The sequence below is a fragment of the Zophobas morio genome, unplaced genomic scaffold, assembly GCF_036711695.1.
Source record: "Zophobas morio isolate AGI-343-1 ecotype UQ-CSIRO unplaced genomic scaffold, CSIRO_AGI_Zmor_V1 ptg000031l, whole genome shotgun sequence".
NCBI classification, from domain to species: Eukaryota; Metazoa; Arthropoda; class Insecta; order Coleoptera; family Tenebrionidae; genus Zophobas; species Zophobas morio.
In genome coordinates this window covers 11,314,028-11,329,783 of record NW_026972136.1, presented here as the reverse complement: position 1 = coordinate 11,329,783, position 15,756 = coordinate 11,314,028, and the positions used below count along the sequence as shown (strand labels likewise).

General features: G+C 36.4%; 1 protein-coding gene across 2 annotated transcripts in view; it reads left to right on the top strand.

The window, feature by feature from the left end:
• Positions 1 to 15,756, top strand: part of LOC135139276 (epithelial discoidin domain-containing receptor 1-like) — a 466,539-nt gene that overhangs the window by 380,761 nt on the left and 70,022 nt on the right. For both annotated transcript variants that reach the window (XM_064069455.1, XM_064069454.1), the window contains exon 11: positions 14,583 to 14,735. In XM_064069455.1, coding sequence (XP_063925525.1) covers positions 14,583 to 14,735 — 153 coding nt within the window. The remainder of the gene's footprint in view (positions 1 to 14,582; positions 14,736 to 15,756) is intronic.

Sequence of the window (15,756 nt, the reverse complement as noted above, 5' to 3'; positions counted from 1 at the left end):
GTTTATCGCCAGATTACGCTCATCTGTTTGAATTACCCTATCCGATAAGAAACTATCTATTATGGTACGGAGATAATTTGATACTTTCTTGATTGCCAACTCATCCAGGATACTATCCCACTGTAAAATGTTGAAGGTACTTCGTATGTCCACTGTTATCAAGATATATATATGTTTCTTTTTTCCCAGTATCGCTATTTGCCTTATCTGCGATCTTTATGACTTGATCTCCCCTTTTTAAATCCGTACTGGTGAGTAAAAAGACCACCCTTGTGCTTTATTTCTTCCTGAAACCGTTATCTTGTCAGGATTTTCAACAGCTTCCCTAGTATAAGGTACTCAGAGGACAAGTTTCGGGAAAAGAATAACCTGGGCCTTCTTCCAGATCTTCCAGATCTCGGATTTTTCTTTAAATATTCGGGTTCCTACATCGCCACTATTCTGATTATTTTCAGTGATATGCCATCGAGTCCTTCTTTTTTTTCCTTATATGAGGTTCGTCTTCTCATTGCTGTTTTGTAAACATCTTCTCGCATTACAACTGCCAAGTTCTTCTTTGAGATCGGACGATTTTTCCCTTCAAGATTTTTTTGCTATCTTTACACTCCTTATTATGTTGGGTCCTTTGTTCGTTCGATATGTTGTTTTGGGTTGTTTCTTGTAATTTCCCTTCTTGCAGCATTACATTTTTTCCTCAAGTTCGCAATCTCATCAGCCGGTTGATGATTCTTGCTCTTCCTATTTGGTTTTGATTTCATTACGTCCTTCCAGATGTTATGTAAGGTTTTCGTCCGGTTCGACCTCCTTTACTGTCTGATCTATTAAGTCCCACGTGAGGAGTTTATGGTCGTTAAAGACTTCTGCATTATGAACATCCCAGTTTTATCTCTTCCTCGTGATATATTCTGTCAAGATAGTAATGTATACATCTAATAACGATATTGACTGTCCCCTTACGAAGATGGCTAACCCCCTAGAGTTGTGAGCTACCATGGATTTTTTCCACATTCTATCCGGTTCTTGCGTCTCCCATTCCTCTGCCTGACCTGACCTGAGCTGATGTGACCTGACCTTACCTGACCTGAGCTTTTTTCGGGAGGAAGTAAAAAATACATTTGAGTACATACCTCTATGACCCCATCTCGTCTTTTTGTTATTTACCCTCTTTTATTACCCTAATTCTTTCCTCGGCCATTAAGTCTATTGGAATTATTTGGGCAATTACTTGTAGGCCTACCGTTGATGCTGCTATGTATACCACTTTTATTAGCTTAGTTTTATGTGTCATATTTTAAACTATTTTCCCATACCGATGAGGTATATATGATGGAATATCCCACCCCACACAATACTCTTCATCTACTCGGGATCGGCCCTCTCCATTTTAGACATAATTTTTACCAAGGCTTCTATAGACTTCGCCACTTCTTCCACTACATACTCGACATGTTTTGTCATTCCTGTATTTTTTTCAAAATATACACCAGATGTTTGATTTTGTTTTTACTGTGTATCTGCCCTTCTTGGAAGGTCAATTCTAGAGCCTTTATTTTCTAGTCCCGCACAAAATCACCATCTCCATTTTGACTAATACTAATTCTAAGTTTTTCTTTTTTATTTCTTCATATTATCTTACGCTGTGACTTTTCTGCTATCCTTCTAAGATGCTCGCGTTTGCTTCTAACCTAGTCCTTACTACGTCAAAGTACACATTGCAGAGCGTAGGTCCTAAGATCGATCCCTGGAAACTTCATTGTTTTCAACTGTATTTAGTGTCCTTCAGATAGCTAATTGTTATGTTCTCAAGTCTTCAACAACACCGTCCCATCTAGTCATGTTAAATGCATTCTTATGCTTATCAGCAAGCAAGTTGAACTGAACTGATCTGACCTTACCTTACCTTACCAGACCCGACCTGACCTGACCTAACCTGACCTAACCGTTTTTTTTACCGAGTTAATTGGCTTAGGGTGCACTACCTTGGCGTTAGGCGCCAGGTAACATTTACCGCCTATGATATGCGGCTCGGCTGATCTTCTGCCTGGGGGATGTACTCTCCGTCCCTTAGCCTCCAATCCATCGCTACTACCCTATGGTATTTCTTCGGTGGGCAGGATGCAGGTCTTCCTTTCCTATATTCCTATCTCAATTCCCAGTTCCATTTTTGTGCTACACCCTTCCCGCCTTTTCTCTTCTTCTTTCCTCCTCCTCACGGTCCTATATTACTTCCTCTACAAATCCTGTTACTTTTTTCGAGTTTTCGGTGATTAGGCGGTCCTAACTGGTCCTCCACTTCTCTGCGCATCCCTTCATTTTCTTCGCTGAAAAATATCGCGTGCTCCACTGTGTTCTGCTCGTACGCACAACCCCAACATCTCGCGTTTTCCGCCTTGCCTATTCTTTCTCTATATTTACCAAATACTGTGTTAACCTAAATTCCCTAACGTCAGGAATTAATTTCTTGGTCCACTCCGCCTTTCCCGTTTCCTGTTCCCATTTCTTCTGCCATTTATCTAACTGATATGTCCATTTTTCCTTCTTGTCCACTCCATACCTATATCTATCCAACCCAACATTCTATTGGCATCATTCCAGCAATTACATATAATGTCTGCATAGGCCATACTTATTCATATCAATAACTTTCTTATGGTGTTTTCCACCTTCTCCCTATAGCTCTTGATTACTTTTCTTACTTCCTGGGCCCCCTATATTAGGCATTAGTCTTCCCAACGCCCCTATGAGATTGTCTGTTTTCCCGACAGTCTTAAAAAGATGTTCTTTGAATGTTGATTTTGCGTCAATTGTTATGCCTAGATATTTTATCGATTCTTTTATTATTCTTATTTTTTCTCTTTTAATCGGATTTGGACCGACTCCTGTTGCATTCTTCCAATAACTACTATTAATTTTGCGTCAATTGTTACGCCTACATATTTTATCGATTCTTATATTATTCTTGATTCTTTCTCTTTTATTCAGATTTGGACCGACTCCTCTTCCATTCTTCCACTAACTACTATAGGTTCGGATTCTTGACAACTGGGAGTTTACTTCCCTTTCTACTTTGTTCATTTCTTTATCTGCCACTATTAATACCAAATCATCGGCATATGCGATGATCGTTGAAGTTGAGCCCATGTCCATTCGCAGTATACTATCATAAACGATGTTCCATATAAGTGGCCCCATTATCGATCCTTGGGGTACTCCACCACTTATCCAAATCTTCTATCCGTAACTCCCTGTTATGTGTGTGTTCGTAAAATAATCCGCGATTATTTCTTTTAAATAACCCGGAATATCCTAATGTTCCATCTCTTTTTTAACTACGGTCTACGCTATGGTGTTGAATGCATTTCTGAGATCTAGCGCCAGCACACACATTTCTCCTTGGTTTGCCTTGAGTCGCCCTTGATTATCCTAATTGGCTGCACTACCCTCTCTATGGCCTCTATGGTGGATTTTCCTACTGTGAAGCTATACTGGTTACCTAACAGACCACCTTTCTGGGCTAGATGCTGTTTAATTCTTTTCGCCAATAAAGGTTCGTAGATTTTTCCCGCCACATCTAGGGGGATAATGGGTCTAAAGCAACTGGACGAGTTTCCCTGCTTCCCCGGTTTCTTCTTTCCATATTTCGGCCGTCAGTCCGTCCATACCGGGCGCCTTCCCCTTCTTCATCCCCGTAGACAGCTTCTTTCAGTTCTTCCATCTCGAAAGGTGGGGTTTCCGCGTCTATTATTTCCTTCCATCTAATGCCTTTACCCTTGGGAAAAAATGCTGCTAGTACCTCGTTCTCGGTCTCTTTTTCCAACTTCTCCGGTGGGGTTAATTTTAACTGATTTATCATAATTTCGTACCTTCTCCCTAATTGGCCTTCTGCCAGCTGATTCAGTACATCCGTCCATTTGTCTCTCTTGGAGACCTGATCTGACCTGACCTGACCTGACTAGACCGGATCTTATCTGATCTGACCTGACTTAACCTGACCCGACTTGAAGACAAACAGAAACGGAAGACCTTTTTCTTTCATATCCTAGGAGCTAGAAAACACGAATTCGTCAAATGAATCTTGTTACTTCTTCAGTTTAAGGTCAAGTAGCAAAAAATAAAAACAGTAAAACATTTTCCGGGTTTATGCCATGTCAGATTTGTCGTTTCGCCCACTTTCGCAACGTGCATCTTCATGAAATTACAAACAAAAAGAACCAGAAGTTCAGGACAGAAGGGAGCGACACCAAAGTAAAACTTTTCCTGAAGATACCCTTTACGAAAATAGGCAAAACTTCGAAACCTTATTCAAACCTAACACGATCCAACCCACAAAACGTCTTATAATTATTGACTCACTCATTCATTAATTTTATTGATTAAATCGAAAGTAGGTTATCTAGTTTTCCCAGAATGCTGGGAAAAAGTAGGTCACATTAATTCAAATTTTGCTGCATCTCTTCTTTCTAAAACATAAAAAGTATTATGAGTTCACATTTGTAATTTCTCAGTGCATATACGTGTATGTTTTTTGGAATTGCTTGTAGAGGATGTCTAAGAAGAAATTGTTACATAATAATAATAAGCTCTAACTGATCAATGATCAGAACTGGCGTCCTACATACAAAATTGTTTCCTTCACAATTGCAAAGTGACGTCCATATACAGACGTCATATTGCAGACAGATTTATGTTTTTTTTTTTTATTCTTTCAAAGAACCGCTCCACTCCAGCCAACTCAGAACCACCAAACTTCCCTATAAATCAAAGCGAATCCGCCCCAAACCCCTGTCTAAATTTTTAATTTTCCCTCCGCCTCTAAACCGGGAGACAAATTCCGGAGCCCATTTTTCTTAATTGGATCCGAAAAGTTGAAACCGGAGTGTATCACGTTGCAGGGATCAGTCTTAGTTTGTGTTGTGGTATGTGTGCAAACCGGGCGCAGATGTTGTGTACATTCAATCAGACCCTCTCTCGTTCGCCGTCGCCGCGCCGACCACCGCCGGGACGCCCCCGACTAGGCCTCAGGTGGCGTCGGCGTGTCTCATGCCTGCCGCGAAACTCGGCAATAAAACGGCTTCACTCCGACACACCTAAACATTACATTATATTAGCAATGCGAAACAACGCAAAGAGGAAATAATGAAAACTGACGGGGAACGCGGGAACTCAAATTTTGAGTGGCGGCGTTGTTAGAATCCCAGGACACGGAGACGGTGCAAATGAAAATGACGCCGTGCACGGGACACGGCAGGGGCGGAGCTAGGCAGAGTTTTAAGGGATTCTTAAAATTTTGGAATAGGGTAGGGGAACTTTTTTTTTATTCTAAAAAATCGTAATAAAGAGGACAAAAAACCATGTCCAGAGTACTTATTTTTTTAAATTTATTCAAGAGCAGTTTCACCCATACAAACCTTTCATCATCAGTAAGGGCGAAACGGGTCTTGAATAAATTTTATCAAAATAAATGGGCCCGACATTTTTTTTTTTTTGTCTTATTGCACTAATTTTATTTTCAAATACAATGCTGCCATTTGTCTCTGGAATACCTGTAATTTTTATTCGTAATTTGTCATTGTCAAAATGGCGGCCTCTACGTGATACGTTTCTTCAATTTGACAGTGGTGAATAAAATGTCAGCTAATTTTTTTACCCTAAAACCGGCTAGTTTTTACTAAATAGTGTGTTTGTATTAAAAAGAGAATCGATGAACAATTTCTAAATTCACTTTGACATTTCGATTTTCGATGGCTAATCCAAGAACGCAGAATTGTCAAACCTAGCTGAGACATTCTAAAAGGGTATTTTTTATGTATGTACAAATTATTTTTTGGTAGTGTTATTTTATTTACATTGCATTATACAAAAAAGCGAAACTTCCAAACAGTCACTCCATTTCTAGAAGCTGTTCGTTCTCTCTTTTATGCGTCCCTGTTCAAGCCAGGAAAACGTAGCAAATGAAAATGACGCCGTGTACCTATCCAACGCGCTCACCTGGGAGGTGTAAATATTTAAAACGGACGAAATTTCCAAAGTGTATCGCCTTTTTCCTTTTTTCCTCTCGAAACACTAAGTTGAATGCATTTTAAAGTTGGATTGTTAAAAGGAAGACGGCGGCTGCATTATTTATGTCTTTGATAACGGGAATGTCAGAAGTGGAAGAAAGTTTGCAGAAGTGGGATAAAAGTGTATATCTATGCATGTTATACGGAACTAGAACGAGCACTTTGCGGGAATTGTTACCGAATTCTTTGGTCAACTGAGCCAGAAATGTCGATTAAATGTCGATAACAACGTGACTGTGGTCTCGAAGGAGCATACATAATATACAAGCCATGGAGGATATCGAAATATATATCGAAGTTGTTAAAAAGAAGAGCACGCTTTGGGGAAGTTTATGCAAGCTATTACACAAATTTCTGTTACTGCTTTTCTAAAATATGAAGTTGGTGTTTTGCCAAGTTCACGATCTTGAGTTTGGAGAGTTTACTGTTTATTTGACAATTGGCAAACCTCAAACCGCAGCTCGCGATTTGGATAGAAAGGATGGCACTTGTATTGCTAAAGTTTATGAAGAAGAGCGGCAATCATAGGGTGGCAACGGCAATACCCTTGTTAAGTGTTTTATTGCGTTAGTAGTTACGAGGCGGATTCGGTTTCGTTCATTCTTCGTTCTAACATAGTATTACAACAAATAAAAAGTGGACGATTTTTACTTGATTTGAACGAATACCTATTTTTATCGACGTTTACAGTTTAGGAAATAGAATCATGTCAGTTTTCCACTTTCATCCCTCGTCAGTCTCTCTGTTGAAAATTTTATTGGATAAATGTTCTCCGAAAGTACGGGAAATTCTAGATGTCATTCAAGATGATAGTGTAAACAGTAAAACGTTAATTAAAGTCTGGTTCACATCCATTCCAAAAACTAGATGACGTCATATTAAATTCTGACAAATTCCGATGAATGTAAAACGGGGTTCATTTATCTGAAATATTAGGAAAAATAAAAAATTATAAGGAATCATAATTTTTTATCACAATTTAAATGCTTTCAATGTTTGAATTCCCTAATTTTAATTATACGCCAGAGTGCCGTTCATTTACAAAAACAAAATACCGACTTATATAAATGGATAAAAACTGATCTAAAGTTATTTCGACAGAATTTCCCCCGGCCCTTAATCCAATCGAACAAATCCGATTCTTTCGAAAAATTGTCAAAATTGATAAAATTTTGTTTATTTTGGAATAACCCCTGTAACTAAAAAATATATACATATAGACAAATTTCAATCACAGTGTAAAAAAACATTCGGTAAATATGACACTCGAATCCACATATTTTCTGTAAATTAATTGCGGTAAAAATCAAGGCGGATTCATAAACCATGAGTACAGGAGTATATTATTTTATAAAATTTAGATAACCCTTACTGCGAGGGGAGGTCCGGTAGTTTCGAAAATTATCCATCATAAGTCGACAGACGATAGACAAACGAAAATGGAAAACCTATTTATTAATATTCTAGGTGGCATAAAACGTCCAGAAAACATGAATGTAGCCATTCGTCGGATGATATTACAATACTTCCTTAGCTGACAGTCGGAAAGTAAAAATGAAAAAATTTCTTGAACAAGAAATCATTATGAAAAAAAAATAGTCCAAAATTATTTCTACAGAACATCCCTCGCTTCTGAAGTAGAGCCCAACAAATACTGATTCTCTGAAAAATTATAAAATTTGATTTTGCTGGATTTTACTTTTTCGTGATAACCTTTATGGAATAAATACAGAAGGTAGTCACAATGTAATAGGAAAAAAGATGGTTTCACCTTCTTAAAAATGACAGTTAATTTAATTTAAAGATTTAATTTCTTAAAAAGAGACCCAAGAAGATTTCGCTTTCTTTAAAATAGGGCAGTTGTTACCCTCGAGAAGATTTCACATTCTTAAAAAAAGACATTTGGGGCCCCCGAGAAGATTTCACATTTTTAAAAAGAGATAGTTGGGGGCCCCGAGGAGGCATTACATTCTTTAAAAAAATACATTTGGTGCCCCCGAGAAGGTTTTAGATTTTTTAAAAAGACAGTTGTGACTCCCGAGAACGTTTCACATTAAAAAAAGACATTTGCGGCCCCCGAGAAGGTTTTACATTTTTCAGAAAGACAATTGAAACCCCCGAGTAGATTTCACATTCTAAAAAAAACATCTGGCGCCCCCGAGAAGATTTTACATTTTTAAAAAAGACAATTGGGACCCCTGAGAGGGTATCACATTCTTAAAAATATAACTTCGGAGCTTCCGAGAAGGATTTAAATTAAAAAAAAGACAGTTGGGACCCCCAAGAAGGTTTCATATTTAAAAAAAAAAAATTTGGAGCCCCCGAGAAGGTTTTACAGTTGTTAAAGAGACAATTGGGACCCCGAGAAATTTTCACATTAAAAAAGGCATTTGGCGCCCCCGAGAAGGTTTGACATTCTTAAAGATATACCTTTGGGGCTCCCGAGAAGGTTTTACATTAGAAAAAAAGCCAGTTGGGACCCTCGAGAATGTTTTACATTAATAAAAAAGACATTTGGCGCCCCCGAGAAGGTTTTATATTTTTTATAGAGACAATTGAGACACCTGAGAAGGTTTCACATTAAAAAAAGACATTTGAGGCTCCCGAGAAGGTTTTACATTTTTAAAAAAGACAGTTGTAACCCCCAAAAGATTGCACGTTCCAAAAAAAACATCCGGCTCCCCGAAAAGATTTTACATTATCAAAAAAGACAATTGGGACCTTTAACACGGTTTTACATTCTTAAAAATATACCTTTGGGGCTCCCGAGAAGGTTTTACATTAAAAGAAAGACATTTGGCGCTTTCGAGAAGGTTTTACATTTGTTAAGGAGACAATTAGGACTCCCGAGAAGTTTTCAGATTAAAAAAAAATGTTTGGGGCTCCCGAGAAGGTTTTACATTTTTAAAAAAGACAGCTGAAAGCGCCGAGAAGATTGCACATTCTAAAATAAATATCTGGCGCCCCAAAAAAGATTTTACATTTTTAAAAAACCCAATTGGGACTCCTGAGAAGGTTTCACATTAAAAAAAAAGCCAGTTGGGACCCTCGAGAAGGTTTCACATTAAAAAAAAAACACATTTGGCGACCCTGAGAACTTTTTACATTTTTAGAAAAGACAATTGGGACCCTTGAGAAAGTTTCACATTCTTAAAAATTTACATTGACGGCTCCCGGGAAGGTTTTACATTAAAACAAAATATGTTGGGATCCCCGAGAAGGTTTCACATTAAAAAAAAGACATTTGAAGCTCTTGAGAAGGTTTTACATTAAAAAAAAAAACAGTATAGACCCCCAAAAAGATTGCACATTCTAAAAAAAACATCTGGCACCCCCGAGAAGATTTTACATTGATGACGTTATCAAATTGTACGTGGGGATAATCAGCAAAATGTTGGTTAGCATTTAACCATCTACATTATATTTCTAATACAAAATTTGACAACAATTGGTCCAGTAGTTTCGGAGATTACGTGTCTAATAAAAACGCATACAGATACCAGACAGACAGACACACAGACAGACAGACAGTCAGACAAACAGACAGATAGCCAGATGGAAACGGGAGACCACTTTTTTGTACTCTAGTGTTCATGAAACGTCGAAAAAATATAAAAGTGGCCATTCGTCCGATGGCCTTGTTACGCTCAGGAAATAAAATATCAATTTAGATAAATAGATTAAAAATTGGTCTAAAGTTAATTCTACAGAATTTCCCTTGGCCCTTAATACAATCGAAGAAATCCGGTTCTTTTGAAAAATTGGAAAATTGGATATTGCAAAATTTTATTTATTCTAGAATAACCTTTATAGCATTCGTCATATACCGCAAGTACAGGAGTATATTATTTTGTAAAATTTAGATAACCGTTACACGCAAAATGTTGAGAGGACGTCCGATAATTTCGGAGATTATCTATCGGATATAAATCGGCACAGACGATAGACAAACGGAAACGAAGGACCTATTTTTCCATACTCTAGGTGCGTTAAATGTCAAGAAAACATGAAAGTAGCCATTCGTCGCATGAAATTACAATACTTCTTTAGCTTACACTCGACAAGTAAAAATGGTACATGTCTTAACTAAGAAATCATTATTAAAAAAGTGGTTTATGTACAGGATGATGAAAAAATAACGCACTAACTTAACGCCACACCATTAAGTTACTACAAGTTTTAAGTCCGAGAATTATTATAAAAAAATTTATATATTTTTGTTAGACTCCTTTTTGGTGTTTACTTACAAAAACAAAGTACGGATTTAGGTATCCAGATTAAAAACTGGTCTAAAGTTATTTTGACAGAATTTTCCTCGGCCCTTAATACAAATCAAACAAATCCATCAATTTTTTATTTATTTTCTCCTAATGACTCAAAATATAGACATATAGACAAATTCCTGTCACAGTTAAAAAAAACATTCGGAAAAATTCAAGGCGGATTAATAAACCACGAATACGCCAGTATATTAGTTTATAACATTTAGATAACCTAACTGTGCAAAATGATGATAAGTCAACACAGACGATAGACAGACGGAAACGGAAACCCTATTTTTTCATATTCTAAGTGGAAATGTCCAGAAAACATAAATGTAGCCATTCATCGGATAATATTACAATACTTCCTTAGCTTATACTCGGAAAGTGAAAATGGAAAAATTTGTTTAATAAGAAGTTATTATAAAAAAAATGCGACTTAAAATGCATGGAGTTTCAGTTTTATTGCAGATGATAAGGAAAATACTGTCAAAGGCGACCTTCAAATCAATTTTTAAATTTTATTGAAAAATATGACTTATTTTTAACTAAAACATTAACGAAATGCAAAAGTAATTCATTTTCATTAGTCTGTGGTCCATTCTTATATTCTGTATCAAACAGTAGAGGCATATTCTAGATTTCACTAGTTTATCTTTATAAATAAAAAAATACTTAGGGTAAATGTGTATAAGAGTGCGCATATGTATAAGAGTACGCAGTGATGATTTCTGGTTATTAGTGCCATCTGGGTAAGGTGAAGTTATACCATTCAGAATTTAATGTTAAACCTGAGATAAAGGTGCAAAAGTGACCTGAATATAGTTTATAGTTTGGTCGTACTGACGATTTTATGTTCACACGTTGTGTGGATGTAATTTTTACCGCTCATAGTTTTAGTTTTTTGTAAGGTACGTACCAGTTCTTTTATTTTACAGTAATAATTTTCATTAGTTGTAACTTTTAAGGTGTCGTTATACACTAACAGTTTTACACTTTCTGTCCATCAAAAGCTTTTAACTTTGAAAACATTAGGTTATGTACAAATGTACAAGAGTCCGCAGCGAGGTATTGTATAAGAGTGCGCATTGCTTGCAATACGTAATCTAATAGTCTTGGAGATACATATCATACGATAATGAATTATTTAACTCTACTACTTTGTACTGCTTCTCAAGATGTGTGGTGGTGGTTATAGTGATTTTTTTTTATTTTTACTTCCTGAGCGTGTTGTAATCGAGTCCGTCGACCGACTCTCTATTTTTACGTTTTCTCGTCTTTTCAAGACCCCTAGAGTACGAAGAAATAGGTCTCCCGTTTTATGTGTAGTCTGTAGTCACTTATTCCCATTTATTTTCACCTTAGAAACAAATATTTTTTCATAAAATGTAATGCGTACTCATAAGCGTTCAAATGCGCACTCTTGTGCAATGAACTGTCTAAGAGTGCGCATTTACACATCTTGACAAAAATTGAAATTACTCTTAAAATATAGTGGTGTTGGGGCGTACAATTAAATATATCTGATCTCTAAACATGTATATAACGAACCTATATCATAAAATTTGTCTATCCAAAAAAATTAAAAAGTTGTTAACAGTTTTACACTAAGTGCGTACTCTTGTACACATTTACCCTACTAAAAGTGGTTTAATCCCCAAAGTGAAACACCATAATTATAGTTCTGTGTAAAGATCAACGGTTAATTTCATTAACAATAGTTACTTCAGTCTTTTTTAATTATTGTTATAGTTAGGTCACAACGCATTTAGTTTTTGATAAATTTATTAATTAAGGTTAATATTAAGGTTTAGTTAATGACAGTAAATCTGAGACGGTTGTCAGTTCCTGTTCGTTGAATAATTTAGTAAGACGAATCTCCCCCTTGCATTCTCCCCGTGTCCACAAATCTTGCACTCGTATAACAAAAAAATAATTAAATTTCATATTTGCGAGGTAGTAGGTATATTATGCGGCCCTCTGTGCATCTCCATAAATCCGCACTCACTTCCAGCATACATTTTTCATTGACCCGGTTGTAAAACGGCCCCTGTGATTCATGGGCCTATCAACGAAGTGCACAACATAGTCCCATTTCATATTTTGTAATGCATGAAGACGATAATACGGTATTTATGGCAGTAGCAGCGAAAAATTGTATTGTTTATTCTTTATTGCGCGTATAACGTGCCGTAAAATAAGGCGACTTGTTCAAATTACAACATTATGTAACGCAGGTTATATTTTAGTAGCTGAATTTCGTATGGATGTATACATAATTTAGTGGGCATAAAAATGGAGAGGAAAAAATACTGAATTTAGCTGATTGCCTGTTCGAGTTCGTGGAGGCGGAGTAATCCCTTTGTCTCGAGGCATAATAAAAAAAATTCTACTCCTTCTATTATTTATTTCGATGAAAAATGCGCTCCGAAAAGTGAAGTATCGTTACGGAATTCTTTTGCTAACTCAATACGGCTATAAATTTTGGAAAGGGATTCTAGCGCACGAGCTCCAGAATTTTCTCTCTTTGAGGAAACTGCACGAAAAACTAACTTGGAATTCAAGTTAAGTGCAACGATGACGCGAACAAAACCAATTTAGGGATTCCGTGGCGCAAAGAAAGGGCGCTGCATTTACATTATGCGCCGGTTTTACGTTTGTTCGTTTTGCATTCAAGGTGCAGGTTGTGAAAAATGATATACGAATTAGTCACACTTTACGGGAAAATCACATTTATAGCTTGAACATTTTTACTTTGACATAATAAAGTCTGTTATGGTCCAAGAAGCGGAAATTTAATGCGATGTAATTTCTTTTAACTAGAATTGTACATTTCCATTTGAAATGTCACACAAACAGAGCATAATCGTGCCTTATTTACATGGATGACTATGAACTCAGTGCTTCGATGGAGATGTACTGAATAGTTTTTAGTGAAGACAGATAACAATAAAATTTAATATGTAGGTGTTCATACACTATTTTTTGAGATATTCTGTGTATCCAACTCCCGCAAAAATCGAAGAATATGATGGAAGCACTAGCATACACAATTTTAGAAACAAAAGTCAATGTTCACTCATTCCGAGTCTCTACTTTACTTATCGCTCAGAAATTCAAAAAATTAATATAATTCGTCCACACCACAAATTTATTAGAGTTTACACACAATTTTGCTAAGCGAATCCTATTTTTATTTTTTTTTAATTTATATATAGTCCTGACAAATAGAAATGGCAGTCCTAAATTTTAAAGCTGTCATAGGATTACCACAAGAGTACACTATATATTTGAGATTTACAAATGATAACAGACAAACAGACAGACGACAAAGAGATGGAAACAAGAGGGCTATTTTTACATTCTCTAAGGGTCATGAAACGTCGAAAAAACATGAAAGTAGCGCTTGGAATGATGGACGCTAATACAATACTTCCTTAGCTTAATAGTAGTAAGAAGTAAAAATCATGTATTATTTTAAAAATAATGATGTTGGCATTGGATTTATTTGACAGTTATGTGATATCTGATGAAGAAATTATTCTGCGTGTCGAATTTCAAAATAATAAAAATATTTAATAAACATTTGATTTGATAATTTTTTGAAACGATGTCATCAAATTTCCGAGAGGGATAAGCAGATGCATTTTTCTGCAATCACTAGATCAGGTTTAAATTCTTACCAAAATTTATGAGTAGTACCTATGTGTAAAGTAAAAAATAAGGATACATTAAACCAGAAATAAAAATCATGTCACAGTAAAATTTTCAAGAGAAAAGTTATAATATCTAGACGATAATTTTAAAATACAGCTAAAATGGCATCGTAATCATGCAACGTTTTCATATTTTACAGACTGTGAAACGTCTAAGAAACATGAAACACTCATGAAGGTGACTCCATTATCGTAAAATATCCCTTGTTACCCTTCAAACTTAAAAATACTATCCCGAAATAGCACAAAATGTGTATTAGACAAAGGATTATAATTTTACGGTCCCGGACTAGTGAAGGCGCAACAAGTAAAACTCTCCATAAAATGTAACGTCCAGATATGAGATAAAGCCGGGCCCTCCGTAAACTTTCTATTATCGGCGACGTAAGTCGCTTTTTATTGAAGGTCGCAGCCTTAAAGCCCGATCTAATTTTTGTAAGTGTATTCGCCCGGCGCCTCCACCATTTTTCGCGCCATAAATAATTGCCACTGTAATTTTGAAAACAGCAACAAAGTCGTAAAATAAATTATGTATTTTATTGCAGGGCGAGAGGCGCGAGCAGCATTTCACCCCGGGCCGGTTCACCCCCATCAAGCTGCCCGAAGGGCCGCCGCTGGAGGGGGTGGCTCACCTGCTAGACTTCCCGAGACATAGACTGCGCCTCCTCGAGAAGCTAGGAGAGGGCGACTTCGGAATGGTAAGCAAGATTAAATATTTATTTTAATTGGATCGCTAGAGGAGAACAAGAGCAACGTTCGGAACGCACAAAGAAGACATAAAAGAAATTAAATTTAATCTAAAATTCCATTTGCCGCGGAAAAACCTCGAAACGGATTATCATTCGATGCCGGATATCGGATTTCTTGTTTTTGGCAGATTTATATAAAAATTATCGGTCAGCTGGAAAAAAAGGCTCGACCGACAGCCGCATCTGCCGTAATTAAACTTCATTTATGTAAATGGAACGGCTCCGATTGAAACACGTGAGTTTTTGCTGTTTCAATTTATTTCGACGAATAAATGCGTTTAAACTGTAATTAAACCGAGATTCCGGAGTTTAACATCTACAAATGGCTGCATGCTGAAGTGCACTGCATTGCAATAAAAACAGAAAGTGCTGGAGCGCAGCGCAGGGAGGTTGTTTTCACAAATCGGAAAACGCTAAAAAATATACCAATGTCGCATAAAGAGCTTTATTCGTCTTTTACGTAACCTGGACAAGTGTAGGTGAGCAAAACCTTTGACCTACTTTTTGCGTTGACGTTTGAACGTTTTCAACTTATTTTCTGGTTTTGGCATTTTTCGTTATTGAAAAATGTCGCAGAAATGGGGCTTGAACTAAAGATTCAAGTTTCACATAATAACGCTAACTTTTGCAATAATTTTACTTTGGTTCTTTATCGACTTATAAAATGCTGCTATTGATATCTTAATCTCAATAACACATCATGTGTAATTTTAGCGTTCATAAATCATTCCGTGCTTTACTAGTACATATCCCTTGCCGTTTTTCAACCATAATACCTTAATTAAATTATTAATTTAGAAAAATAATTTAACCCTTTTAAATAAATATTTGTAAATTTTCTCGGTTCAATAACTCCCACATAAAACGTCCGAAAAATATATTAAAATTACTTATTTTGTTGTTTGCGTAGGTTTCCAGGCTTTTTTCGAAAACATCATTACTCGTAAAATAAACTTGAAATTTTAGCACG